The sequence below is a fragment of the Cylas formicarius genome, unplaced genomic scaffold (assembly GCF_029955315.1).
Source record: "Cylas formicarius isolate icCylForm1 unplaced genomic scaffold, icCylForm1.1 PGA_scaffold_9__14_contigs__length_23061073, whole genome shotgun sequence".
In the NCBI taxonomy this organism is placed as follows: Eukaryota; Metazoa; Arthropoda; class Insecta; order Coleoptera; family Brentidae; genus Cylas; species Cylas formicarius.
The window spans coordinates 16,661,151-16,688,855 of NW_026844365.1; the positions used below are offsets into that span (position 1 = coordinate 16,661,151).

General features: G+C 33.8%; 2 protein-coding genes across 2 annotated transcripts; one reads left to right on the forward strand and one right to left on the reverse strand.

The window, feature by feature from the left end:
- The first annotated feature begins 1,288 nt into the window (after positions 1-1,288).
- LOC132707261 (protein twisted gastrulation-like) lies at positions 1,289-15,263 on the forward strand. Its single transcript, XM_060679045.1, has 5 exons — positions 1,289-1,484; positions 3,978-4,210; positions 11,829-12,032; positions 12,084-12,288; positions 14,582-15,263. Exons 2-5 carry the CDS (start codon positions 3,991-3,993, stop codon positions 14,676-14,678), a joined length of 726 nt encoding a protein of 241 aa, XP_060535028.1. The 5' UTR covers positions 1,289-1,484; positions 3,978-3,990; the 3' UTR covers positions 14,679-15,263.
- A 196-nt stretch (positions 15,264-15,459) lies between these two features.
- On the reverse strand, positions 15,460-23,125 carry LOC132707260 (uncharacterized). Its single transcript, XM_060679044.1, has 8 exons — positions 22,911-23,125; positions 22,702-22,858; positions 21,461-21,879; positions 20,327-20,817; positions 18,867-19,077; positions 18,582-18,780; positions 16,425-16,586; positions 15,460-16,368 (listed from the first exon to the last, which is right to left on the reverse strand). Exons 1-7 carry the CDS (start codon positions 22,916-22,918, stop codon positions 16,425-16,427), a joined length of 1,647 nt encoding a protein of 548 aa, XP_060535027.1. The 5' UTR covers positions 22,919-23,125; the 3' UTR covers positions 15,460-16,368.
- Positions 23,126-27,705: the final 4,580 nt, after the last annotated feature.

The window sequence follows — 27,705 nt, forward strand, 5'->3', positions numbered from 1 at the left end:
GCGAGCATTTTCAAGTGTACGGGGGGGCCAAAAAACAGATTTAATTTAAATAGGAATTCTAACGAACCTCTCATACGGGGGGTAGAAGTATACCTCGTGTCTTTTATTGTGTTTTTATTCCTTAGACTCCATTTCAAAATATATGAACATCAATTTTTGCTTATAAAATTTTCCTTCCTGATTATTACAGGATTAATTTATTAGCCTTCTTGAATTCTGCGGTCACAATAAACGCGAGTTTCACCAATGTTTGTCATAACTAAATCTTAATGTTTTTTTTCACTTAACACACTTAAGACTTACGCTGAAGACGTATTTAAGTTATGAGGTATTAATGGGTCATATTTTATATCCCAATTAGCATCTTATACAGGCTGTCCAAAAATGTATTCCAATCTAGTAAGAAGTGTTAGTAGCGACAACTATAGTATTAATGGATTGCCCTATTACAGCTAATTCTTCGCATTTTTGGTGTTTTCGAAATAAAAGTGTTGTTCCATCTGATTATCCATAATACATGGAGAAATCACATAATTTATTGGATATGTCAATTTGGTATGGTTTTGCTTCAAAGTCGATTTATTGGTTGGGCTGTAACTATTAGCTACTAGAAACAATAACACAAATAATAGGAAAAATATGTAATAGATAAGATTTTTGCCAATATTCAGAAACCTGAAAAAAACTAAAGATAACATAAAACTGCATTTTGTTTGGATTCACCAAGGACTAAAATTATATCAATACTCCATTCTTTTAAGTAACTTTCATTTGGACTAAACAATAACACACCAATAACGATCCAACTGTCAATAATTCTAAAAAATAATATTAATTTAATTAATTTAATTTAATTTAATTAAAAGGTACAATCCCTGGCAACTTAAACAATGTGGAGTTCAATTTATGAGATGAGGATATCGTAAACCTAGAAACTAATTTTGACTATTTGACTAAATTCTACAATGTTCAGGAGATTCCATTTGATACCATTACCACTTTTGCGACAGTCTGTATATCGCCAAAGAAATTTTAAAAGGTGAAAATTATTGAGAACCCTTTATATTGCCCGTTGCGGCACCAGCTAACCAAAAATAACCAAAATGTACCAGAAAAATCAGATACCAAAGTAACCACGTACTGGGTAACGACCGCTTGGGCCCACGGAAGGGATAAATTCCACCCGAACGCATTTCCCACTGGCGTGTTTTTTCTCTAAACCCTTTGATCTACAAACATAACTTAAGCCGTCTCGCAAGTTTAAACGCCAGACATAGTGGGGGAACAGTCAACGAGGAACACTCAGTCTAGCATTCTCGCACCGAAGCGGATTTAATAAGTTTGTGCGTTGCGATATTAAGAGACCAGTCGACTTACGCAGTGTTTTGATGTCGGTATTTTCTTGTTTCGCGGTCCGTTCAAAGTGTTTTAGTATTTCCAAAGTCCCCCGACGTCCCTAAGTGCTTCTGGACAACGACAAGAGAGTAAGTAGCGGCGTGACGGGTACCCGAGCAGGTGTAAACATCCGCATTTTTTCTTAATTGGTTATAATAACGCGATAGCAGGTGTTGCATTAGCAGCTTCTTGAGTGTGAAACGATTTGTATCGCTCGTGGTTAAAAATGGTGATCGGAATTTGGCGGGTTTTCTAAAATTCGATACGATTTTTTAAACGCATAGCTTAAACAACATACAGAGCGTTGTTACCAGACTGTGAAATTTTTCTAGGAAGCAACTGAAAACGTGTTGGATATCATGTTGGATATCTGGGGATATCCAACGCTGAAGAGGCATAGCCTTCAGGCTAGCCTTTAAAATACTTAATAATCTCCTTAGCAGTTTAAAACTTATTTTATTTCAATATCTATACCTATAAACTAGAGTGGCAAATACAAATTACAGAGCCGGGTAAAACTGTTGAGCTTGTTGAGAATCCTACAAAAGGTTAATTTAATGAAAACATTAAAAGTGATTTAATATTCAAGGTTGCCTTTGATCACACGCAAAAACCCTATTTTGATATTTATCTACCAATTTATCCCGGAAGGCTTTATTAGAAAAGACCGGTTCGTATTCAAAACGATTGTTTACCTCTTTTCTTCCTGTTCTAGCTTCTGCTTTCACATGCACAAACAACACTATATTCTATTCTAATAATTCTACTGGTATGGTCTGTTCATAGATATAAGAAAGTGACCAAATACTTTTGAACGGATTATCCAAGGGTTGTCATTAACATACAATGCAACAAGATTATTATTATTAATTAAGGTAATTAATTAATTTATAATTAAGCTCATAATCTTGTTGTATTGTATGTTAATGACCACCCTTGGATAATCCGTTCAAAAGCAATTGATCACTTTCTTATATCTATGAACAGGCCATACTTAAAATTCTAATCACTAACGAATCTATAGCTCTAGTAAAGCTTCTCTTTCTATGTCATTAAATTTTAAAATAAAGAACTAATATATTACGCAACAAGTGCGGTAAACGGCATTTGACTCACGAGTTTATTTGGCACTAGCGGAGCCCAGCGGAACGAGTGCTTAATAAACGACTGAGATAAAGAGTTTACCCAACGTGCTGCATACTATACTTTTTCTACGACCGTCGCGAAAAAATCACAATTTAACAAATTAAAAATAATAACAGATTCTCGGATTACTAAATTTCGTAGCATTCAAACAACATATTTAGTTGCCATTAAACCTGCTCGTTTATCGTTCCGATTGGTTCTGCTGTTGTCTCTTTTTAACTGTGTACGTTAGACAGAGAGAGGTGTCATTGGATATGTCATAAACAACGGAATAAACACAATTTTAAAACGTTATGTTCTTTATTTAACTTTTACAATTGATCATGAGGTAGTTTATTTAAAGAAAAAGACTGAAATTGAAAGAAAAATCATCCAAAGTTAAAGCTTTTAAGAGGATTAAATTTTTAAGATTGTATAAGCTAGAAAAAGCAGGGGCTAACCTGCAATTTTGTTTTGTTTATACTGATTATTGATGGATATTTGAAAATCGTACAGTTGGTCTTGGCCAGATATTAATATAAAAACTGTAAAAACCACTCAAGTTCATGCGAACGTTATGTAAAATTTCTATGGAAAACAAATTATAAATGTGAGCACGTAGTATTTAAATTGTCTGATATATTGCATAACATTTTTCTGTGTATTAGTTTTTGGGTACATTTTTGCAAAACAACACCAATACATTCACTGACAACGTCAAAATTCAAACCGTACGTTAAAATCTCCGAAAACAATCCGATTGCTCCCCAAACCTGTGCGGTAAAATCCCGGAAATGTCCGAAGTAACTCGGATCCGTGGGAAACGAATCTGACGTGGAAAAGTGACGCTTCCCGCACGCTATATCGGTGTGCAATTAGGGAATAGAAAATAGTATATTATACAAAAAGTGCGGTAACCGGCATTTGACTCACGAGTTTATTTGACACGAGCGGAACGCAGCGGAGCGAGTGGTTAATATACGATATAACCTTTCACTTTTGAAACCTATTTGAAAAAATATATTTTGATTTAAGCGATATGATATGGTCATCGATATTAATTTCCTTCAATTAATGCCAACAGATATTTAAAAAAAAATGCTTTGCCACAAAAATAAAGATATTTTTGAATAAATGAATACCAGAAAATTAAATAAAAATTAGAATCCAACTCTACACGGTTTAAAACTTTGAAAACTATCCCAAAAACTGAATTAGCTCATAAGATTGAATATGGAAACGTAAAAAAAAATGTATCTGCTTGAAAGATTAAGTTTGGGTAAACCAAAAAGATAATTTCCACCAAATCTGCACTGAAATTCGATTATAAATTTTAAAATTAGGTCTTTATTTAGTATGTTATTGACTTTATTGTTAACTCTCTTAAACTTCCTATTGTGGGTGGAATAAAACAAAAATGATCTTATTGTATTTAAAATGAGTATCAAAAATTTCAGATCCAACAACAAGATGCTCAGACACGTGCTTGTCTTCTCGGCAGTTCTAATCGTCTTCAAAATTCGCCAAATCTGGTCCTGCAACGAAGCAGTTTGCGGCAGCGTGGTCAGTAAATGTCTGCTCACGAAGTCCTGCAACTGCGAATTCAACTTCGAAAACAATAACTGCACGTGCTGCAAAGACTGCATCAACTGCTTGGGATTTTTGTACAACGAATGCTGCTCTTGCGTGGGTAAGAGTTGACTTCGCGTAGATGGGCAATAGTTTAGTAGACAATACATAAAATCAAATTTTAAATATTAATATAATACAAAAATATATTTTTTACCCCTATATCATTTTGCATTTCCTTCAAAAAATGTTTGAGGATGTTTTTTAATTTTTATGCCAGGTTGCCAACCTATATCTTACACGCCTTTGTAATGGACATTTAGTAAAGCAAAGTTTTGCCAACTTGACGAACTTTAACTACATTTATTCTGATTTTTAAATGTATTTAACTTCCTTATCGTTATCAGCGATTGTTGACTTTTTTATATGGGATTTATTAAGTACTGCCAAAAATTTAAATGATCTAAAAAGTAACATAATTAATATTTTTAATACCGTTCAGTTCAGTTTAGTCTACTTCCATAAGACTAATTTACTATTTGTGTAGGAATTGTCACAAAAAGATACAAAATTACTTTAAAACATCTGACAAAGTGTATATAACATAGCACGTTATTTTAAAAACTTTGTAAAAACATTTTTCAACTTAATAATTCTGTAGTTTTGACTCAAACTTTCTTTCTCTTCGACCTACTGATATTGATACCAAAGTTATTCATGTAGTGTTAAATTTATGTTTGATTTATTTTTTGAACACATACAAACATTTATCTAAGATATGCAGACATAATAAGCCCAAAATTTAATTAAACAAAAAAAAAACAAATTCCCAGTGAGTTGACTGACTTAAAAAGGACAATTTGTACTGTATTCTAGAGTACTAAATTTTAGTTCCATTTATCGAGTGCGTTAGCGTAGATCTGCACTGTATAGAAAATATTTTTTCGCCAAAAATGTGACTTGGCATCAGCGTGAGTTAAAGCTTAATGCAAATGCAGTTAATATCCTTCTGGTTTTCAAGTTGGACTTTGGTAAATTGTGATAATTAATAGATCGACACCCAGTATTTAACACACTTTCAAATATGTCGGTCGACCAAATCACTGTCACCCAGCTTTGTTCGCATTATTTTGACCATCATTTCTCATCAGCGTCGGATGTTTTATATTTAAAATAGAACTTTTACTTCTGCGGCAAAGCTGAAAACTATACCAAGTGAGTTCTCATACCTAAGGAGGTGAATTTTGGGTCAAGTTTAAAAAATGAAAACCTGGGAGTGCCGTATTATCGTATATACATATAAATACGAATGCATAGGATAGAGATAAATTTTTTGTAAAAACTTTTTAACAAACAACAAACTTTTTTACAAACGTCCACCAGAATTTCGTTTAACAGCTTAAATCAGAATTAGTCTTAAACTCTGAACAGTTTGCTATTCAACTTATTTTTTGTTAACAAAAAATATTGTAGAATGGGGTAAAACAATTTTTATAATAGCAGTCCTCTTATTTATAAAGATAAATTATTCAAAATGCTAAATTTTCGCATTATTTATTCAAAAATTATATAATATATAGATAATAATTTATATATTATATAATATATAAATAATTATATTATACAGGGCGTTTCATTACATCATAATATCAATAACTATTTGTAAGTTACATAAGGAATTATTAACTTTTTGATAAGTTATCGGGTAGTTAATATACAAGGGATACTTTTAAATGTATCAAAAACGAAGAGGGGGAAGTTTTCATTTGTGCCATCTTTTGTTTCACAAAAAAGTAGCCTGCTATTCGAAACTCGCATCTTTCTACATATTTAAAAATAAGTGAGGTACCAAGCGTAAGTGTGGACAATGTGACATAATTATCACACAGATACGATTAAAGATATAAAATAAAAAGTGATGGAAAGAATATCCTGGACACTTCGAATAAGGAAATATTGACGTAACACGTGACAAGTTAAGAAGATAACTTAATAACTTGTTAATGTACACTTTGTTTAACTCCAAAAAAAGTAGCACCCGCATGTTAGAGTTCATTACATCAAATTATAGTGGGTGTTTTATAATAATTGACGACAATACAGCGTTTCCTATACCAGTCCATGGTTTTAAGAAATTTGTTTACCGGCAATTTTTCACCAGCTAGATTCGTTTGTGTGTATTTTAAGTTTTTTTTAAATAATACTTATTATAGAGAAGGTGAATTAAATTTTGTGAATTTTTAAGGATATCAATGTGTATTCGCTTTTTTTGAAGGTTTTTAAGAAGTTAATTATGAATTTTATTTTATACAAAAATTTTAATCCGAATTTGTTTTATCACCCAGTAAAAAAACAATATATCAGTAAATAAAGTAATCAAACGGCGAGAACACCACATTCTCTCATTTATTTGTGAGTAAGAGAAACGGAACAATACCCATTACTCCCTTTTTCTATTGGAAAATTTGCCTCATAATTTAGATCGAGTAAACTGCCCCAAATTTCAAATACTAACCTGCACAATGCTCCATTCTCTAGCACATACTTAACTATTTTTTAAAATAAAACCATATTTTGAGAATATACTGTCGAAAAATAGCCCATACAAACAGAAAACTGTAAAATTAACGAACTGTCAGCGGCCATGTTGAAAACCACTGTATAGGTGTAACTGGGGTATTTAAAAGCAACATTCCTTCCATGTTGCCCGTACTGTCAGCTATATGGTTTATACGAAAAAGCTATAGCTCCCGGAGCGGACAGCTTCTATTTATGTTATATGGGTTCTACGGCAAGCTTGACGGAATTTCAGCAAAAAAGCGCACACATAAATATTAGCCAACGCCTTGTTTTCCGTCAAAAATTAAACATTGTTAAATAAACAACGATCCCTGCTCGGAGCAGGTGCACGCTGGAATTCCTCTTCCGCGAAAAAAGTCGTTTCTACGGTAATGAGAATTGCCGGACGATTAACATAATGCTGAATTGCCAATTTACAAATCTGCGTAAAAACATCCATGGGTGTGTGTGTTTTAAAAATGTGTTTTTAATTAAACCGCGATGATTGATATCGCGCTACGTAGAAATTGATAAAACAAACATTTGAATTGTACCGCGTCGAATTTAGGTAATCGTAAGGGAGTGTAATAAAATTTAATTTTCTTAAACTGCGATCTAAAATAAAATTCATTCAAATCGTTTTTCTACTCCCAGCGTGTCTGAACAAACTCGTGACTAAAGTGTCTTTCTATAACTGTTGTGTTGTTAATTGGTTAACATTGAAATACAATCAATACAATACAATTATCAGAGACGGTCAAGTTCGTTCATTCAGAGCAGTTGTCCAGTTACGTCACGTATAGTGACTTAATCAAAAACGATCCGTATGTGTTAAGCTATATTGTTAACATTTTTAGTCGCGTTCCGATTTTATTATTATTTATTTTTTTATTAGTTTAAAGTAGGTACACCGTGGGCCAAATAAACCGATCCACTATACGATCTGGAAATCCATAGGAAATATGAAAAAAAGTTTCTTGAAAAAGTTTCCTGGATCTAGATTTAAAATATTATAATTTTTGTTGATACAGGGTGTCCCAAAAGTGTCCGCCCCGACATCAATTTTGTTATTCTAAACGGAACACGCTGTATATTTCGGCATTTTTGGAATCCTTGGTTAAAATACTTTAAAAACGTTCTTAAGAAATTCCTATTCGAATTTTGCATAGTTTAGGTTTTGAGAAATTGAGGTTATGTGTTTTTTTTTTCATATTTTGATTGCCCCATATAAAATTGTGTTGTTACGCTACTGATCCAAGATCCAATCAGTTTGACAGATGCGCCTTATCTTATCCCAAATAGGTGATGCCGTTTCGGCGAATTCCTTAGTCTGTGGTTAAATTTTCGTTGCAATACCTGGATCAGTAGCGTCACGACACAATTTTATCTGGGCAATCAAAACATGAAAAAAAAAAACACAAGCTCAATTTCTGCCTAAACTATGCAAAATTCGAGTAGGAATTTCTTAAGTGATCTTTATTTTAACCGCGGATTCCAAAAATATACACGGTGTTCCATTTAAAATAATAAAGTTATTATTCCTTATTATTATTTCCTTATAACGAGATTATAACAGCCACTTGAGAGCAACTTGTGACGTATTTATAGGAACGGAAAAGATAAAATGCATCAAATATGTGGGAGAAAACGAATATCAATTAGATAGGTTTGTTTTTGAAAAACTCCAAATGCTTTAACAACAAAAACAACGAAAACCAATGCAAAGAGCAAAAAAGGGGAACGAAAACTCATCTGCAAAAATATCTTCCTCCGATAACAACTGGGAGAGTATTAGCATCAATCAGCTTTTCCCTTTCCCAAGTCTCTCTTATCAGGTGTTCTCAAAGCCACATTCAGAAGCATTCCTCTTAGAAAAGTTAAAACAAAAAGCAATTAATCCAAATTTACTAATCTAATTAAGAATCTAGAATACGATACGGAGTGTCTTTTTGCGGCTGTTTTTATGGAACAGAAATTTTAAATCAAAACTAAAGAACTACTTAGCTGAAAAATGGTTTTACAAAATTTATAAAAACGTGGTATGTTACATACACTTTGTTAGATGTTTTAGCTTTTAGTATTTTCTACTCTGTGCATAATACAATAGTTCTTCCATTTTTTGGGTGAAACCCGAAACAACGTGTTATAAATACTCCAAATATTCCAGCAGAAGTATTATTACTATTTACTATTTGAGCAAGTGCTTCAGTCCATAAATGCAGTACAGCATGAGATGTTATGGGATTGATGGAACCTATTTGGCATCATAACAGCGTTTACTATACTACCAAACATCTCTATCGCATTAAATTGGCAATAATAAGGCGGAAGCGGCAAAACGCGATGGCCATTTTCCAATGCTAACTTGTGCATTGTTAAAAGATTATATTTTGAAATAATTTCATATTCGAAGAAAAATAATTAGGAATAACTTATGCATTAACTGGTATTTCATTAAACTTGGCTGAAAGGAATATTCCTTTTTTGCAACCACTCTACGAAACACTGCCTGATCCAAGTTTTAAAGTAAAAAAATTACGTGTTAATTTTTTCTCAAAGCATATTTGTATTGAAGAAGTGAGAGTTTCCGTGGGTACAAAACTAAAACTTTTATCTCTGTTCTTAGGTTAGTTTAGTTAGTTAGGTTAGGAGAAGTCTACTTCTCCCATAAAAAAGAAATATAAATCAACTTTCAAAATTTTCAGTGTACGCCTCCAAATTGTAGCCTGATTTGAAAAAAAACTGGCATACTCCACAAAACCATTTTGAGAGCCACCATGTAAAATTATATAGCGATCTCCTTAACCATATTTCTTCAGTGTGCTGCGATATGACTGGTCTGAACTTTAAGTTTATGTTCATGATGGCTTGTCATGCACCCAGAAACAAGCTTATGCTCCGATCTTAGAGAAATATCTAATTTTCAGAAACTAAAATTTGCCGATCATAAAAATGGGATGGTTTCAAGCATGGAGACAGTAAATACGGTTGCCCCGCACTTTTTTTCTCGAGTTAAATATTCCCAAAGTTTTAACATAAGGGCTTGCCCTTTATCACCAAATCGGCTTTTTGAAACGTTTAAATATCCGCTAAATTTACAAAAAATGATCTTGGCTCGGCTTTTAAAACTGGCAAATACAATTCTTGGGTTTCTGTGACTGGACTGTACGCTACTGCGTACCAATATCAAAATTAATGAAATGATTAAAAATAACTGCGCTTGCAACTTAATATTTTCGAAAACACAACGATCAAAATGGAAGTGTGCAATCTGAGAACTTTTTGGATGTTCCTGGTATTGCCAAAATTGGGTCTTTTTTCTATCTTTAAAAAAAATAAATACATACCCCGCGAAAACGTCGAGAATGGGAAACTCTGTACACAACTGTCGCTGCGGATCAGAAATGATTAATTTTTTTTTATCTACGTCTCGATGAAAGAACAACTATTTCTTTGATTTTTTTTATAGGCAAATAAATTTGAATTTCAGGCCCAGCACAACCGATTTTATTTATTAATTTCCCACATTTATAATTACCGTACCGTTACTAAGCAATTGCATATTTGATAAATTATTCCAGATAACTTTTTTCGACGTACCTAGTGGTATAGTATGTTTCCAGCAAAAGGACTATATTATGGACTATATATTACTATCTTTTATTTTTTAAATATTAATTAAAGAGTTTTGCCTCTACCAGGTGAATGCGTTATGCAGATAAATGTAACAATACAAAGGAGACTATTGTCAGGGTTATGGAGTGATTAGAAGGCCCCTAGAATTGATTAAATCTTCTCCACAATACTGAGCAGTATATGGAAGTATATAAAATGTCGACATTCAAAATAACATGCCAAGTTTTAACTCAAATACCATGAAAATTTCGGAAGGCGTTGCCCAAGGTTCTGTTATCTCTCCAATTGTATTTATTTTGTCTATAAACAGACTGGATGAAGTAGCCGAAACTATGTTTTTTGCATAGTTTGCACATTACTGCACATTCGAGATACGGGTGATGTGGATTTAGTTATTATGGGGAAACTAAATAAGCGGCTCTCTAATCATAGCTCGGATCCCTCAAAATCGGCAGCTTTGAGATTCCATCACTGTCAAAAAATAATTAAAACTAGAAATTAACGTAAATAACATCCATCACAACTACCGAAAAAACTAATTTCTGGGTCTCCGAAAATAACCTAAACTTCAAATATCACTGCCATAATCTAGTCTCAAAACTACTTTCAAAAGCATTTCTCTTAAAAAAGTTAAAACATATATTAAACCAAAAGCAATTTTTGAATTTAGCAATCTAATCAAACTCTTGACTGGAACCTTCGGCACTGTAACACACAATAACGCGTTTTACCACATGCCGTTTGACATAGAAATTTTGAGAAATTAATAAATATCAATAAAAATAGATAATATTTTTAAACAAATGTGTTAAACGGAATTTTTAAAAATTCAATAATGAGTTGCTCCTCCGCGTAAGTTTGAATATTCTTTAACTCATCATCGGCCTGTGGTAGGTTCTTCCAGCACAATTTTAGCTCTTGAGATAAACATTGCAAATACAGTATAAGATATGGGAACCGACTCTGACAGGCCAAGGAGCAAGGGTTACTTTCACTTGTCGAAGTTTCTAGCAACTTCAGCAGTATATGTTCTTCCAGTAGCAAAGCAACAGGTTGTAACACGTTATTAAAAAAAAACTAGAAGTCACCAGCTTATGGTACTCCAAAACATAAGGCATGCAAAATTGAAGTTACCACCCTTGTTCACCTCTTTGGTTGGATTTGAGTGAGCAAACGTCTGTGGTTAATGGTAATTCTTCAATAAGTCGATATGTATAGATACCTGTCACGTAAGTCTTATAGGGGTCGTTCTTTGCTATCACTGGTTCTTAATTAGAGCCCCCAGTGTATAACGACGATGTACAGAATACTCTCTCCAATATTGTTCTGAGAGCACATTTCAGTATGTTGTTTTGCCTCGTTCAAATCCATTTAATTGACGACTGCCGGAGGTATTACTAAATAACAAAGATAATAAAACTGTAAGCACAATCCTAAAAAATTAATTACTTTCCTGTAAAATTAACAAGAGCCGAGCCTGCTTGTATGTAAACAGACTGGACAAAATGTTATAGCGTCAAGGTATAACATCATTAACATTACAGATATGTGCCCAAAACCAAACTCTACCAGCAGTCCCTTGAGCAAAAAATCCCACATCGAAGATTTGGCGGAATCTTCTGTGCCAGGTCTCTTCAACGTGCTTACCGAATCCCCAGATCCGATGAACCGATGGAACAGCACTACATTTCCGATCGACATAGACATCAACCTCTACGCCGTCAAAAAAGAGATCAAACTGCACATGCGTACGTTTTCCCGCTGATCGTCTCTTATATATTTAATCGATTTGTCGACAGAGGGCGCCGAGCAAGATGTGATTCCCGTGAAAAACAATATAATCACGAAGAACTGCACTGTCGCGTTTTGGTCGGAATGCATGAGCTGGGCAAAGTGCAAGTCCAACTGTCAAACGATGGGCTCGTCGAGCTACAGGTGGTTCCACGACAGTTGTTGCGAGTGCATCGGAGAGAGCTGCATCAACTACGGTATCAACGAAAGCAGGTATAGATTTGTTGAGATTTTTCCCAAACGGTTTTTGTTGTACCGCCGGTCGGCCAGTGTAAACTTGTAAAACCTGATAAACTTGGTTCTATTTTTGGTGGGATTAAAATAACACAGATCAATATTTTTGCATTTCAATCTTACGTTTTGCCGGTTTAAAAAAATTAACCGCTCGGTGTCAGAAATGTTTTAAGTAAAATAATTTCAAAGTAGAGGTTAATTGATGAAAAAAGGTGTATTTTTTGTGTTTCAGTTTTGTTACACCCGAGACTGGATTCTTTCATATATCTTCTGATATACATTTACTAAATGAAAAAAAAAAATTAATCAACAAATTACAGATTCTTAAACAAGACATTTTTTTGACAAACATTCACTGTTAATAAATAAAAAAAAAAAATAAATAAATAAAATTAATAAAGCAAACATCCATTCATGAAACTATTCGAATGCGATATTGTCTTTAATCAAAACCAAGTTGTTTTGATTCTACTCATCGCATGCCAGCAGAGTACTTGAAATTTCGTAACCAAATATGCAGACAGATTAATGGCTCAAACAAGAATAAGCAACAAGTTTTACCTTTAATTAACAAGTCTTACCTAACGTACAATTATAAGACTTTTAAAGTAAATTCTCAAGAACATTGCTCTGTTTCTAATACATTTTTCGAAATTTATGCTTGTATCCGAACTCGTGATTTTACGAACTTCAAATCATCTAAAAAAGCTCACGAATGTCAACGACTGTTGCCAATATCCTTCAGGTTAGAGCCTTTTTGCGGAATGAGTGGTGGAAATAAAGTTAAATTTAGGGTTTTTTTCTTTTTTGTTGATTCCTAGCTTCTTTTATTAGTGATATTTTAATTTTTATTCGTATTTTCTCTTCTTTTTTTCTTCGTACCACACCCTTGTTATCAAAAAATGTTTTTTTTTTTGGAAACGAAAAAAATATATATATTTTCAAAAGTATTTTTAAGTATGCAGGGTATTAAATCGGTGGTAGAAATTTGAAATATAAATGTCCCACTTTTATTTTAGATTCAGGGCTCACTAGATAAGTTAAAGTATTTTTCGGAAAATTTATATAAACGCGTGTTGAGAAAAAATCGGAATCTATTATATTGTATTTAACAAAGCCCATTAAAAAAAAATCAGAGAAAAATTACTTTAAATTTCGTTGGCAAGAGTTTAGGCAACCCGCACTAAATAATTACTACAGCACTTAACTAAACTGTTAGTAATGTATTTGACTATATTAAAGACTAATATTATAAATTATATTTTCTATTTATTTCCGAATAAGTTGGCAACGACGCATAAAAATTGTCCAAACATTTCTTGGAGTTATCATAATATCCATAACAGCGCGTTTACAATATATTTTTGTAATGCCACTCTACGCTTTTATGAAATATCATATATCATATTCTTAAAATGTTCATCCTTTATTTTTTGATCTATTAAAGCAGTGATAAAGCGCATAACTTGCGAGCTCTATTATTCATATTTTAAGGAAAATTTTCATTAAATTGATTTAGTTTTTTTACGACTTTATCTCAAAAAACGCAAATTCATTTTTATCGATGTTTCGTTAGACCATAATCATATTTATTTTTGCTTATATTCAATTTTTGCCGTTAGAAATATAAACATATAACATTGTTTTAGGCAATTATGTATATATCATATTTTATATAAAACTTTGTATCAGAAACATTATGGAGAATTCGTTATTCTTGCATTATACAGGGCGTTTTTTAAGTGCTAAACTTCAGGAGGTGATTTCTTGATTGGTAGGCAAAAAATCCAAAAACGTTTTGATTTGAAGATACAGAGTGTTAAGAAGTTATTTTTTAAAATCAAGTAACTAAGAATACAAAATCGAGATAAAAGATAAAGGTCTAATAGTAAAGCGACCTCTCTAAAATCATGTAAAAACGTTAAAGAGAGATAAAAAAACTGTTTATTCATGTATTTGTGTTTTTATTAATGAAAAAACTAAATGGCGTACCTTTTTTTTGTTTTCTAGAATTATAAATTTTAATTTATTTTAATACATACTAATTTCAACAATTCCAAAGATCTATACGGCTCTAGCGACTATATTTAATATTAATAATTAATAAGTTAATATTTAATGTTTCATTACTAATTTTTCCAGTTTTTGAGATATATTCTTTACAAACAATTCTAATTAGTACGGGATAACTTACTTAAGAAGTGATTTTATTTTCTTGTTGTACCGAAACACAAATAAAAACCATTTCGTATGTATGTTTGAACAATTTCAGGTGCACCAATTGCCCAAAAGCCGACGAAAGCGAGAACGAAATCGACGAGGATGATATCGACTACGGTGAGGACGACGAATTTGAGGAAGTTGACTGAACAAATCTTCTCAATCTTCAATTCATTTAACTCTTCCTGTTAAATCACCCAGTTTTCTCTTATTGGGTTTTTTCTTTCCCCATCCTTTACTGCTATCTAAGGCTGGACTTTGCCGCAGTCCTTTTTGTGTCTCTCTTCTTGTTTTTTTCAAAGATACGGTTAATTTACTGGTCTAAATAGTTATGCTTAGTAGTAAAAAAATATGTTTACTGACAATATTTTCAAAGAAGTTTAAAAGACTGCAGATTTTTTACATTTTGGTAAAGATGATTTTTTTAAAGCTATTGATTTTAAATTTAGTGTCTAATGCCATATTAACTTAAACTTTTCGTTGTAGGCTTCATTATATGTATATAGAAAATGTGTAAATTTGTATAATAGTTATAATAATCACTTAGCTTAATGATAATGTTAACAAAATCAACCAAATATGTTGGTATAGTTTGTATTTGATCTTGAATAAATAGCCAGTCATATACAAAATGTTATAAACTTTTCGGCCAGCGAAAAGACATTTACAATAAAAAAACAAGGCGTAACGTTTTTTCTGTTCACAAAACCTACCCCCAGATCGAAAACGGCGACTATCCCATACGCATTAATATCACGATTTTTAACCCAACCCTATATATTACTGTACAGAAAAACAACCCAATCAATACGTATTTAGGTATACAATCCAAGAGTAAATATTGCCTTACATTCGGCATGGCGATTTTTTTCCGCATGGATAGAACCAAACATTTGCGGCTTGACCACCATGAGTCTGGAATCATGGGTTAAAAGAGAGCATTTCTCGAACATACATTAATTACGAATACAAGACCTATCTAATTTGGTCCACATATCACAATAAAAATGAGAAGATACACTTAGATGACATTAAAAAAAGCTTTTGGCGTCTTATTCGAAACACTAAAAACAAACCGAGTTATGTCAACAGCAGCACATGGGAGTAGTGCTGGTTTCATTTAAGTCCTCTTCTATCTCTGCTTACGGTAAAAACATATTAGCCCACTTCAGCTTTTGGTGTCCTTTCACCTATTCTTGGGCTGTGGTATAAGTCGGATACACCAAGGTGATAGTTATAATTCAAGGTCTGGATTTAGATGGTGCCAGTCGGTTTTGGTGACCTCAAGGTTGCTACACATTAGTATATTATTATTTCAAAATGAATAAGAATGAAGAAAGTACGACTCTTCTTTTAATGAAAAGACTTTTTGTTTGAAGTATCACAAAGTTTCAAAAAAAAAAACAAAAGACTGCTCAGCTACTGACAGTTCAAAAAGAGAACGCTGATTGGTCAGTTGGTCAGTACATGAAAATAAGTTCCTTTAATTCAGTCATGTAGAACTGTCCCGTGTGCAAGGTGTAATCTTGAAGGTGGACTGGATGTCAAGTGACTAAAAAAATCCGACTTACACCTCTCTGCCGGAAGTGGGTTAATTTCGCTTAATTTCTACGATATTTGCGATTGTGAGCACCGGTATACTGTTGACCCGAGATAGTGTCAACCAAGACTAACTAAAGTGTAAACGAGCGTTTGTCAGTTATTGCTCATACGCATAACCTAAGAAATAAATAAACAGGAAACAAAAATACCAGTACATGGTAAATCAGTCGATTTTTTAAACCTCTAAGACCTAACATCAAAACTACCCAGTCAATAATACGCCAGCTCAGTCATCATCTGAAAATGGTTGTTTCAGAACAACATTGCAAACACGGGGTAAATGAAAATCTTACTTATGTCGGTCTAGGAAAGCCGGAGTTTCCACTTTTCTCTGTCGGCGGGTCGTCGTTGTCGCTATCTTCCTGCGGCTCCTGGCTCTCAGGTAATTGTATGAAAGGTAAGTGCTCGCTACCGCTCCACATGGAGTAAAGATTGGTGTGAAGTCTAATGGCATCCTACGACAACCGATTTAAATATTTGCAATGAACGCCCACTAGAAGTTATTTATGTTTTTAATATATAAGAGATTAACTTTCTTCTCGTTTAGAGAAGCTTAAAAATAATTTTAAAAAAAGTCGGCCACAGTTGAACTTTTAAAAATAATGAGATAAAAAAGCGTAAGATTTGGTAAATGAGGAATAATTAGAAATTGGAAATGCGTTCTAATATACAACTTTTTTTTTTAGCTTTATTTTAGGTTATTATAAAGAATTTGGAATGTTGTATCCTTGATACACTATTTTACGAAGTGAAAAATTTAATATCGTTAGGTTTTTTTTTTCTTCAAAAAAAGGATACAATTATGACAGAAAAGTAAGCAATCTCTTTAATCCATAGTACTATAATAGCCGATGGAAAAGTCCTTTTTAAAGGCTTCAAGTTTATCAAAATGCGTTAAACCTGAAAATGTTTGAATATAATAATAATATACTTTATTCAGGTAATTTCGACAAGAAAAGGCAAGAGTGCAGCGCCCAGACGTATCTGTTTGTTATTACAAACGGATATAACTGAAGGAGATATAAATAATATTTATACAGTTAGCAAAAGTGAATGGGCACCAATAATTATCGAATTTGTTTCTTTACTACGAAAGACCCTATTGTTTAAAAACGCTACAAAACTGAAGGGCAGTGGGGTATCCATCGGGAACGACCTTTGCACTGAAGGTCGCGCCGAGGAAAAAACTCTGGTGAAGCATTTGAAATTAGCCAAACAGGAGAATCCAAACGCCAGCAAAAAGAACTGGAAGAAATTGAGAATTATCAATCTGAAATTTATCTTGCGAATAAGGAGAGTTCTTATAGTAGTCGATCATTCGCGACCTTGAATTTGAAATTGGAATGGAGTTAATGAAAGATTTGTTTATTAAATCTGGATCTGATAGTTGGTCGCTTATGTCGAATAAATGTAAATTTATATTCCCAAAACAGATTAAGTTATTAGTTTGTGGAAGAAGGTCAAGACATATACTTTCCAATTCATCATAAAATATATTTGGACTAAAATTTGGTGGCCTATATACACACCCAATAGTTAATTTTTTTTGATTTAGTTAGTTTTATTTTTACCCAGAAAAATTCAATCACGTCATGGTATGAGTCTAAAGTTTCATGTTTTATGGTTTTTTTAATATAAAGACCCACCCCGTCATGATCGCGACCTACCCTATCCCATATGTAGAAATAGTAATTTGGAATTTCAACTAGATAAGTAGGTATATGCGGTTTTAAATTGGTTTCAGAGACTCCAACTACATCGCAATCCTCTTCCAGAATAAGGTCCCTAAACTTGTCAAAATGTAAGGGTAATTGAGGTGGGAGACTTTCAAAATGTCGAGCATTGTGATATTTATTATTATAGAGGGAAATAAAGTTTCTAAACAAGTAGGCAACAAAAAAGAACGAACTACTAGCCGCTTAAAGTATAAAGTATTTAAGTTGTATTAGAACCAATTGTCCGTAAAACAAATACATATTGATGTAGCAGTACTAAATAAAAAGGTAGACTACTTTTTAAATTTCTTGCTATGTAGAATTCTGCTTCCACCACTGATCGATGTTTTAGGACTGTAAATAAATCTCCGTTTATTTTTCTTCTTGAATGAAAATGTAAGGGTAAAGAAGCTATATTAAATGACCCCTATGAATTTCCTTTCGGAGATAGAGCAAACACAGAATGTTTTAGCATAAAGCCCTAGAAGAAAATTTTCACTTTAAGATCGCCAACGAAAGACATTTTAAATTGCAATTAATTAATTTTGATTTGTTTGAGGTCTCGAAAAGACTGAGTATGTATTGACTAGATTTCGCCATGGAACTAACATAACCTCCGGGTATTCTTTTTATTTGAAATAAAATTCGATGAATTAAAACTGTTCCCGAGCCTTTCGGGGTCGCTGAATTCCCATGTTTTTGAAGAAGAATCTTCAAAAACGTAAGTCTACTTACCGGACCACTGCCTTCACTTGTCGATCCCCTTTCCGACGAACTGGCCGTCGACCTGCTGTGGATCGAGAGACACGAAGAGGAGTCGGTGGAAGAACTGCTTTTCCTCGACGTCAGAGGAATGCCGGCCGGAAATATGTCATAGTGTTCTGTCACCGACGTCACCGCCGAATGAGGGACGTCTACGGATTGCCAATTACCCCTGAATGTGAAACTCATCGATAACTTTTTTCCTGACCAAACCTATTCAAAACAAACTACTGAAACTGGCAACGCCGGTTTCAGTACCTTTGAGAAGGAAACATCCTTCTGTGCATCCTTTCCTCGTGAGACTCCGCCCACAACGGTATGTAAGAATGACCTGGAATCGAAGTGGTGGGAATTGATGACCGCGCAGGTCTGCAAGAGAGCAATTGTATGGCCTCGGCCAATCCCTCGCCGCTAGGAAGCACGCCACTGGAAGACGGTTGCGGTAAGGCAGGTGCAGATGGAACCGATTCTAAACCGTTAAAATTGACTTCATCACCAGCAATTAAAACTAACCAGATAGACAGTTATTTAGGATTTTTTATGAAACATTAAAAAGGAGGATTGCGCAGAAAAAGACATAAACGCTGTTCAATGATAGCATAAGGTAGGCTGAACTGTTAATTACAAGAGAATGTGCTCTCAACTGACCCAACTATTCAAGTCACCGTAATCATAAAAACAATTGTAATGTATTTCTTAATAAACAAATTAAATCTCTTCTTTTCGTTGACTATTGTTTAAGTGGACTGTATAATAACTTTGAAATGAAAACTATGTAAGCCGAGCGGGGCAACGAAATAACTGTAGCGACTTACCTCGGTGCCACTGAGCTGCCTTGTATTCTGGGTTTGTCTTCGGGTTACATGGTGATGCGGAAATGTTATTTGGCAAAATTAACGACCGGCGAAATGCAAAACAGGAAGCTAAAGCGGAACGAGCACAGCGAAAACTACCTTCCCAACAGCGTGGTTTTATCGACTGACGATCGACCCGAAAATTAAATTATCGGCCAACAAAAAAGGGGGAACGCGTAAAAAGTCGCCCGTAGAAATTTCGTTGTCATTTAGCGCGCAATTTTAAACTATAAACCATAAAAAATATTAAAGAAAACATAAATTCTTAAAGTTAAATAAAAATTAATCGTTAATAAATTATAAATAAGTATGAAACTTATTCAACTGTCGTTCTGTAATTGATCTTTTAGAAATAACCGCTACAGACGTTATATTCTACCTAAAATAATTCTTTGTATCTGAGTTTTGGCGAGTTTTTGCTGATTTTTAAATATTAATGAAAAATATCCTACTAATTACGGGGTACGAGGTACGAACTATATTTACGGCTGTTCTAACGCTCAAAAGTATTGCTAAAGGGTGCGTAGCGAAAGAAAAGACAAGTACAAGTACAAGAACCCTACGAGGCATAACTTTCAAAACACCCACCACGTCCTAACCTCACTTTTCTATGAAAGTGTCATCCAACCTTATCCTAACCTAACTTTGATATGAAAATGTTGATGTCATAATAGTTGCATACTTTTATATTCATTATTCAAAAGTCTACTGCATTTCTACAGAATTCAGTAAGGTTTGGGTAGTTATGATTTATTATATATTGCAAAGTTGGATAATTATGATAACTTTATATTGTGTATTTATTTCTTTGCAATTTTTGACGTTTGTATGTTAATAATAACACAGTAAAAAAAAACTGCTTACCGGGCGTAGTACTCCTGCTCCTCTCCTGCGAACTGTTGCCAGGCACCACCAGCTTGCTGGTGCCGGGCACATTTAAACCGTGCTTATTTCCAGAGAGTCCCCCGTCTCCGCCTCCTATCCAGGCGGTGTCCCATGGCATCGACCAGCGACGCATGGTCGACTCTGAACCGCCCTCTGCCGACACTCCGCCGACTTCCGCCGCGGCCTCTGACCATCTCCTTTGACAATTCAGCGGAAACAAGGGGAAATGGAGAGGAGAACGAAGAGTGCGGCCGGGAAAGGGCAGTTTCATGGTATGTAAAGGGCCCGGCGTGGGAAACGGTCCACGAAGGGTCTCCAAATGACCCGGCTGCCCTCTGGTTGCCTCTCCAAAACTATGCACGGGACTGGGACCTGTGACAGGTTCTTGGTAAGGGGAAGAAACCCTGATGTCGCCGATGGGGCTGTGCTGTCTAGGAGTTTCTTCTAACCGAGGGCTTGACATCTGGGATCTTTAATTGAATATTGGAATAACGTGGAGCTATATATAATCAAAGTACACAGCAAATGAAATCTGTCAATTTGTAATTTTTCATAAAGTGTCGATAAGAATTTTATAATCAACAATTATTTGTTTAAATTTAAAACAAGATGTAAACGTTAGGTTCACTTAGGTTGCAGGTTAGGGTACTAGGTTATGTTTTAACAGCCATCTCTGAAACGGTGAGGAGTATAATGGTTAGATTGGAAAAAAGTTGACTCGCTCTACCATTTTAAACCCTGGTTAACGTTACCATTTATTTTTTAAATAGTATATGAAGACCAAAAGTATTTCACCCTGTATATATTGAAAAACGCTGATAGTGTGAAAAACTGACGTTTTCAAAGGTAATAATAAACTTTTTTAAATGGAATAATAGATTTTAATAAGAGTCCTAAGAAAACAAAATTTGAATTAAAATTTCAAGAGCACCACTTTAATTCGTGTTTATAAGATCTGAATATTTTTCAAATTAATATAACTTCATAAGGCAAATTTTCAAAATCGCCGATCACCAGAAGCTACAGATGCTATTTAAGCACATCCAACCTCTTAAGTCTTTTTACTAATGGAGTTATTATGTAAAGTCCCTTAAACTGGAGTTAGCTTCATACCTAATCTCTTGCTTACTGAAACATTGTTGGACGGCGGCCATGTTGCAATCAAAGTTATGCACTCCTCCGGGGGTAGTTTGACAAGAAGGACACAACGCCATTGATCCGAAACTTTCGCAACCAGCAATTGAAAATTGATATTGCAAATTGATAAATGTGAGCAGATTTTCGGTTATTATTTGTTGGTTGTGTTCGAGCTGCCTTTGAGCGTCCGCCTCGGTGAATGTGTCGCCGATGCTCATGTCCTGCATGGCGGCAGCGATGTGAGTTTTAACCGAGTTGCTGGCGTAGGCGGTACCCCTGACCAACTCTTCCCAACTTGCTTGGCACTGTTGAGCTACTACTAAGTTTTGCAGCTGCGACAAGTTCGTTAAAGATTGAGATAAACGCAGACCAGCTGCGCACATTGTGTTGAGCATCTGAAATTATTTTATAAAATTTTAGGTGGTATCAAAATTGTCTGGGGTTGGTTGGAGCTACTGTGAGGTCTAATTATAGGACTGTGACGAGGAGTGTTTCACAATATACTACTGGACCACTCCTATATACGGTTTTTACATATGATCTCATCTACCACATAATTAAATCTGGACCGCCAAAAATGCTTTTGCCATAAATACTGCCAAAAAATGAAATTGACCTGTTTTCAATTAATATTCAATTTGTATTGGGGTAATTGTAGACACTTTTCTTACAAATTTGGATAAGTATAGAATACAAAAGCTTCAGAATAGCTTGTGTTTGATATGTAAAGAATATATTGGAATCTATCAACTCATTGTGTTATAGAAATTTTTGACCATAACATGATTCAAAGACGATAAAATCTTATAATCAAAAGAACCAAGTTACTTAGCAGTACTAATATTTTATACATATTCCAAATAGCTTCTTAAAATTGTTTTCCTACACTTTTGCCCTAATTGATAACTCAGTACCTCCTACCCATAAAGATTGTGATATCCATATATTTCAAAATCATATGAAGCGTTCTCTGTCTGATAGTCTAGTGATATGTGGAATTTATGAACCTTTTTGTTTATTTATTATTTGTTATTTTATGAGTGTGATTGATAGTTTTTAACGGTAAGTTATATTGAGCGGTAGTTAATTAAAATACACTTAGCAGTACCCTCCACCCTTGCATGTTGCAACAGTTTGTTTTATCTTTGCATGCAATAAAGATTATTTAATTTTATTTGTTTATTTATAATTTGTGGATCATTGCACTACTGACATACTTGCAGATAATAGATCCAGCTATTTAGGCAGTCCGCAGCCGCAAGTTTTAAGGCGTTTGGGCTTAAAGGTGGTTGGGGTTCCTCAGTTCTAGCTTCTTTTTGCTCTGACGATTCTGTGTCGAACAATTGACCGCCAGCACTTGGCTGTGGGGTATCTCTAGAAAAACGAGTAACAATACTGTTTGGAATAACCAGTAATTTTTACTAACTTTTCCATTATTGCTAAAAAGACTTAAAACAATCCCGACAAAATCACAAATTATTGTACGTCAAATAGTGGGCCAACATAATTTGTGGAGGCAGACATAAAAATTGAACAAACTCAAAAAGTAAACTAAACATAACGTTATTTTTCACTGCATTCTTATGAGAAAATTCATGTAATGTAATTCATTTCATTGTCAAAATTGTTTACCACAGAATAAAGAACATTTTTGTTTACATTTGTTCTTTCCGCGTTGGTATCCGTGGCGCCATCTCGTGGAAGTAACTATTATTATTTGGGGTATGCTGCCATCTTTAATCAGAAGGTCAAACTGTGTCAGGTGTTTTGCTAGTTACACTTGTAGGTGATAGAGTGCATGGGCTAGCCGCAATCCAATCATACTGTTTATGCTACTAATTATTTTTATAAAAGAATTTGGTGTTCATTTTATTTTTCGAAATTTTGCTAGCAACACTTTATTCTAAATGACAATTATGGGTGTCATCTGTGATCGACGGGTTAAACTGTGTTGGTGGAGTCTTAGTTGTTAATGGACATCATAGATAGCAGCACGAATAGACTTTACTATGCTGGTCGCACTATGATCTCACAAGGTATGTTATTAATTATTTTCATAATAGAATCTGGCTTTTATTACATTTTTCTAAATTTTGATAGAAACACGCTTTCTGCTAAATGACACATAATTTTAAAAACCAGTTTGGGGTGCTATCTGTCATCGGAAGGTCGAACTGTGTTAGTTGTATTTTTGAGTGCTAGATAGCAGCAGGGATAGACTTTATTATGTTAGCTGCAGTCTAACGGTACAGTTTGTCTTAAGTATTGGCATAAAATAATTTAAATTTCATTTTATTTTTCGGAATTTAAATATATACAGTTTGTTTGAAGTCAGTTACGAATGATACCGTCTAGACAATTTACTGTAGGGTTGGATACTTACCTTCTTGTTTGTACAAAACCCAGGTATTACAAAGTTTTTTAGATTCTTAGTCAATAATTCATTATGAGGTTTGCTCCAACAAAAACACATTAAAGGGTGGTTATTAACTGGGAAGTGGTTCCGTAGGACACTTGGACGCCTCGTCCGCCTCTTATCAAAATATTTTCTTTTTCGACGACTGAAACGTGGTGACGTTCGTTCTCGACAGGGACATTTTCATAATTTATGCAACAATAATAAAGGGGCCTTATTATTGTGGAGAGTGGAGAGTTATAGATAGTGCTTTCAAAATTTTTACTCATCTGCTTTCAAGCTGTTTTTGATAGGAGAAGTTATCCTGATAGCTAGCAAAGCGTGTAAACAATGTTAAATTATTGGTAAACAATATAAAATTTACAAAAAATATTGTTTAAAAGAAATAAATATATTTGAATTGATTGAAACTGATCGAAGAGCTTATATAGCAACTAAAATATAAATAAACTTCCCTGGCCCAGTATTTTTTTGATATGGGCCATATTTTTTTTAGCAATCACAACTTGTGGGACCTCTTTTTCGAGAAATCTTCACACCGTGTAAGACTATTTCGAAAGAACATTATGTTGAAGAATTTGTTGTCTAGATTTCCGACCATAAACCTCATCATAAGCCTTATATTTCCATCATTGTTGGAAGTAAATAAAAATGTAGGAATACCGTTATTTTATTTTATTTTTATCAACATTTACGAAAGATGTTTCCAAATAAATGTGAAAAACTTGTTTAAAATAAAGGGTAGTTTCTTATCCAAATGTTGGATTAAAAAGCAACGGTTAGGGATATATCGCGGAAATATGGCAGAAAAAAAATGTTTTAATTTTAAAACGAACAATAAAATATGACGGAAGCATTTTTTTTTAATAAGCGGAGCGAAAAATATTTTTTTATTTTATATTTTTTATATTTAAATATATATTCTTTTTTAAAAAATGCAGAAGCGTGTTTTTATAATACTAATAATTCCGTAATATTTTATTGTTCTATCTATCTTTGTTTTTAAGATACAAAATAAAAACATTATTTTTCCGAGATATTTGTTGGGCGATATTCCCCTAATGTTTGGCTTTTGGCCCGAAGAATATATAACAAACTACCCTTTATTTTAAGATAATTAAGTTTTTCGCATTTGTTTTGAAACACCCCGTCTAAAATAATTTCGTTTTAATTAAGTAACTCAATTACATATTTTAATTTTTTTTTATGTCAACACGTTTAAAATTAATATTTAAAAACTTTGGTTTAAAAATAACAATTTAACGGATGTTTAGTGTAAAAGTTGTTAATTAAAGATATCCTTTCCAAGGGACAATAGGAATATCTGGCTTATAATGAAAATATATTTTATGCTAAAGCATTCATGAACATATTTAATATTGAACCCTTGACTTTCATATGACCCACTCTGCATCGAGTTTGTTTGCGCTTTTGGCCTACTAGATTATTGGCTATCAAAAACTTCTTTCCGCAAACAACATTCTACTCGGCAACCTATGGCTGAAAGGCCATATTAATTTGTCAACGGTTAAGTTTCAAAATATTTCTAAGTTATCATACAATTAAACAAGGCGTGGATCGAATTATTCCACCATAAAACAAACAAAAACAAAAAATAATAAAAAAAATGTATTTTTGCTTGATTACTGGTTTCCACATAGTGGAACAAAATAGAAGAAAGGACAATTTTATGCTAGGAAGAGCTGAAAACAGGAAAAGACGAAAACCGTAAGATTGTTGAAGATATGGATTCTCGCTTTCATGGATTGCCGAATCAGTTAATAGATCAAAAAATATAAAAATAAAAAAATTTAAAACTAACTTATAGTTGTATACAGAAAGTAGGTAAGATTTTTATTTGTGTAGCAAAGTTGAGTAATTTAATGTATATTTACATAAAAATCATAATTAACATATATGGGTGAAGATTCAGATAAATATAATTATTTAGCGAATAAAAAAATAAAAACGTTTAAATGTAGCTTGAAATTTGCGAGCATTAGGTGCAGAAATCTTCTTTTAATTAATTTGATGAGTTTTTGAGCTATATGATTAATCAATACAGTTAACTCTATCGAATTAACCGTTAGGGTCGTGATTAAATTCAACACCTCTTGTTTTGATTTTCGTATATTTGCCAGCAAATAAATCAGGAAAGTAAAAAAAACTGCGACGCCAAATAAAAGGATACTTTTATCCCCATTATACGATTCAATATTAATTTTTGAATGCGCCCCGTAGCAAACGTCACGCAGCTCCGAACGATCGGGGGACACAATAGATCGTCATTTCGTTCCCCGCTTGTTATTTCAAGCGTCACCGCTGGACAATGGGGGGCCCCACGAGCCCGCAATATAGCATCGAACAATTCGTTGGGCCAGGCTCTACGGTCTCATTGTCTCGCTTCGTCCCGGTCCGTTATTGGTCGGCCGCCATGTTGGTCCGCGAGGGGCCTGAGAAAGTCCTTGATTTGACTGTCAACAGGAGAGTCCTTCACGGGGACTGGTTTTGCTATGGGGACGAATATTCCGCTTGCTGTCTTCCTCGTCGTTGCCTTCTGAAACACGACCGAAATAATGTTTGTACAGGGTGCTTCTTTACGCGACGAAGCAAATTTAATGTAATTACTTTACGTACTATACCGAATATCTGATATTTCACTATGTGCATTTTTAAGGTAAAAAGTTACTATGACCCTGTTGTCTAAAAATGCTTCGTTTAAAAGATATGGGGTGTCAAAGTTTAATTTTGGCATTTTCAGGCATATTTTATTAACTTTCCGTTACATGAGAAATTTGAAGTTGGTATTAATTTAGCTCTTACGTGTAGTAGGAGCTATGGTCTGTTCATAGATATAAGAAAGTGACCAATCGCTTTTGAATGGGATTATCCAAGGGTGGTCATTAACATACAATGCAACAAGATTATTACCTAAACTTTCGGAATTTAAATTCAGATAAAATTGTGGTCCGTAATAGAAAATAATTTTATACCTACCTGTGTTTAATATTCTTTGGTTTAGTATACTACTTAGTTTAAGTTTATTAGTAATCATTCTTATTTCGTGTATAATACAGCGCGTGTTGAATCGTGTGCGAATTATGCAAAATATGCGCCAGTCTAGTGTATCTCAGGAGATGCTCCGGCCCAAATGTAGAAAACACTATTCTGTTAAAACTAAGGAAGTTATAAACAATGTTTATTTGACTCTCATTGAACGTGGTGCCAGCAAGCAAGCATCTTTAGAAGAAACGGCCACATTGACGAAAATTCCAACATCAACTGTATGGAAAATTGTGAATAATCCCATTTCAGCGAGGAAAAAAAGAAGCGATGCTGACATTTTGTCGAGTGTAGATGAAAGTGATCAAGATATAATACGGCGTACAATTTACCAGTTATACGAGGAACAAAGCGTGCTTACATTAGATATCTTATCTAGGAGGCTTGAAAAAGATGAAACCGGTGTAAAATGTGGCAGAACTACACATGGGATTAGATTAATTGATAAAAGGCAAGTTTTAACGGATTCTTTTAGAATTCGGAAATGGGGACTGGAATATCTAGAAAAAAATAGGATTTACGGAGAACAACAAAGGCCAATTATTTACTTGGATGAAACCTGGTTTGACACTTATGATACCCCGGAAAAGGGTTGGGTTGACTCAACTGATAAGTGTAAAACAAACGCGCCGTCAAAAAGAGGTAAAAGAATAACTATTTTGCATGCTGGCTTTAAAGATGGTTGGATTCCAAAATAAAATACTAATAAATAAATAAATACATACATAAATAAATAAATATT

Bases quoted from the DNA above. Each gene is read 5' to 3' on its own strand.
- LOC132707261 (XM_060679045.1), top strand. From the start codon at position 3,991: ATGCTCAGACACGTGCTTGTCTTCTCGGCAGTTCTAATCGTCTTCAAA. The intron at 4,211-11,828 runs GTAAGAGTTGAC...TTAACATTACAG, and splicing joins CGAATGCTGCTCTTGCGTGG to ATATGTGCCCAAAACCAAAC. The intron at 12,033-12,083 runs GTACGTTTTCCC...ATTTGTCGACAG, and splicing joins AGAGATCAAACTGCACATGC to AGGGCGCCGAGCAAGATGTG.
- LOC132707260 (XM_060679044.1), bottom strand. The intron at 20,818-21,460 runs GTATGAAGCTAA...ATTCAATTAAAG, and splicing joins TTCAGTAAGCAAGAGATTAG to ATCCCAGATGTCAAGCCCTC. The intron at 19,078-20,326 runs GTAAGCAGTTTT...TTAACGGTTTAG, and splicing joins GAGCAGGAGTACTACGCCCG to AATCGGTTCCATCTGCACCT.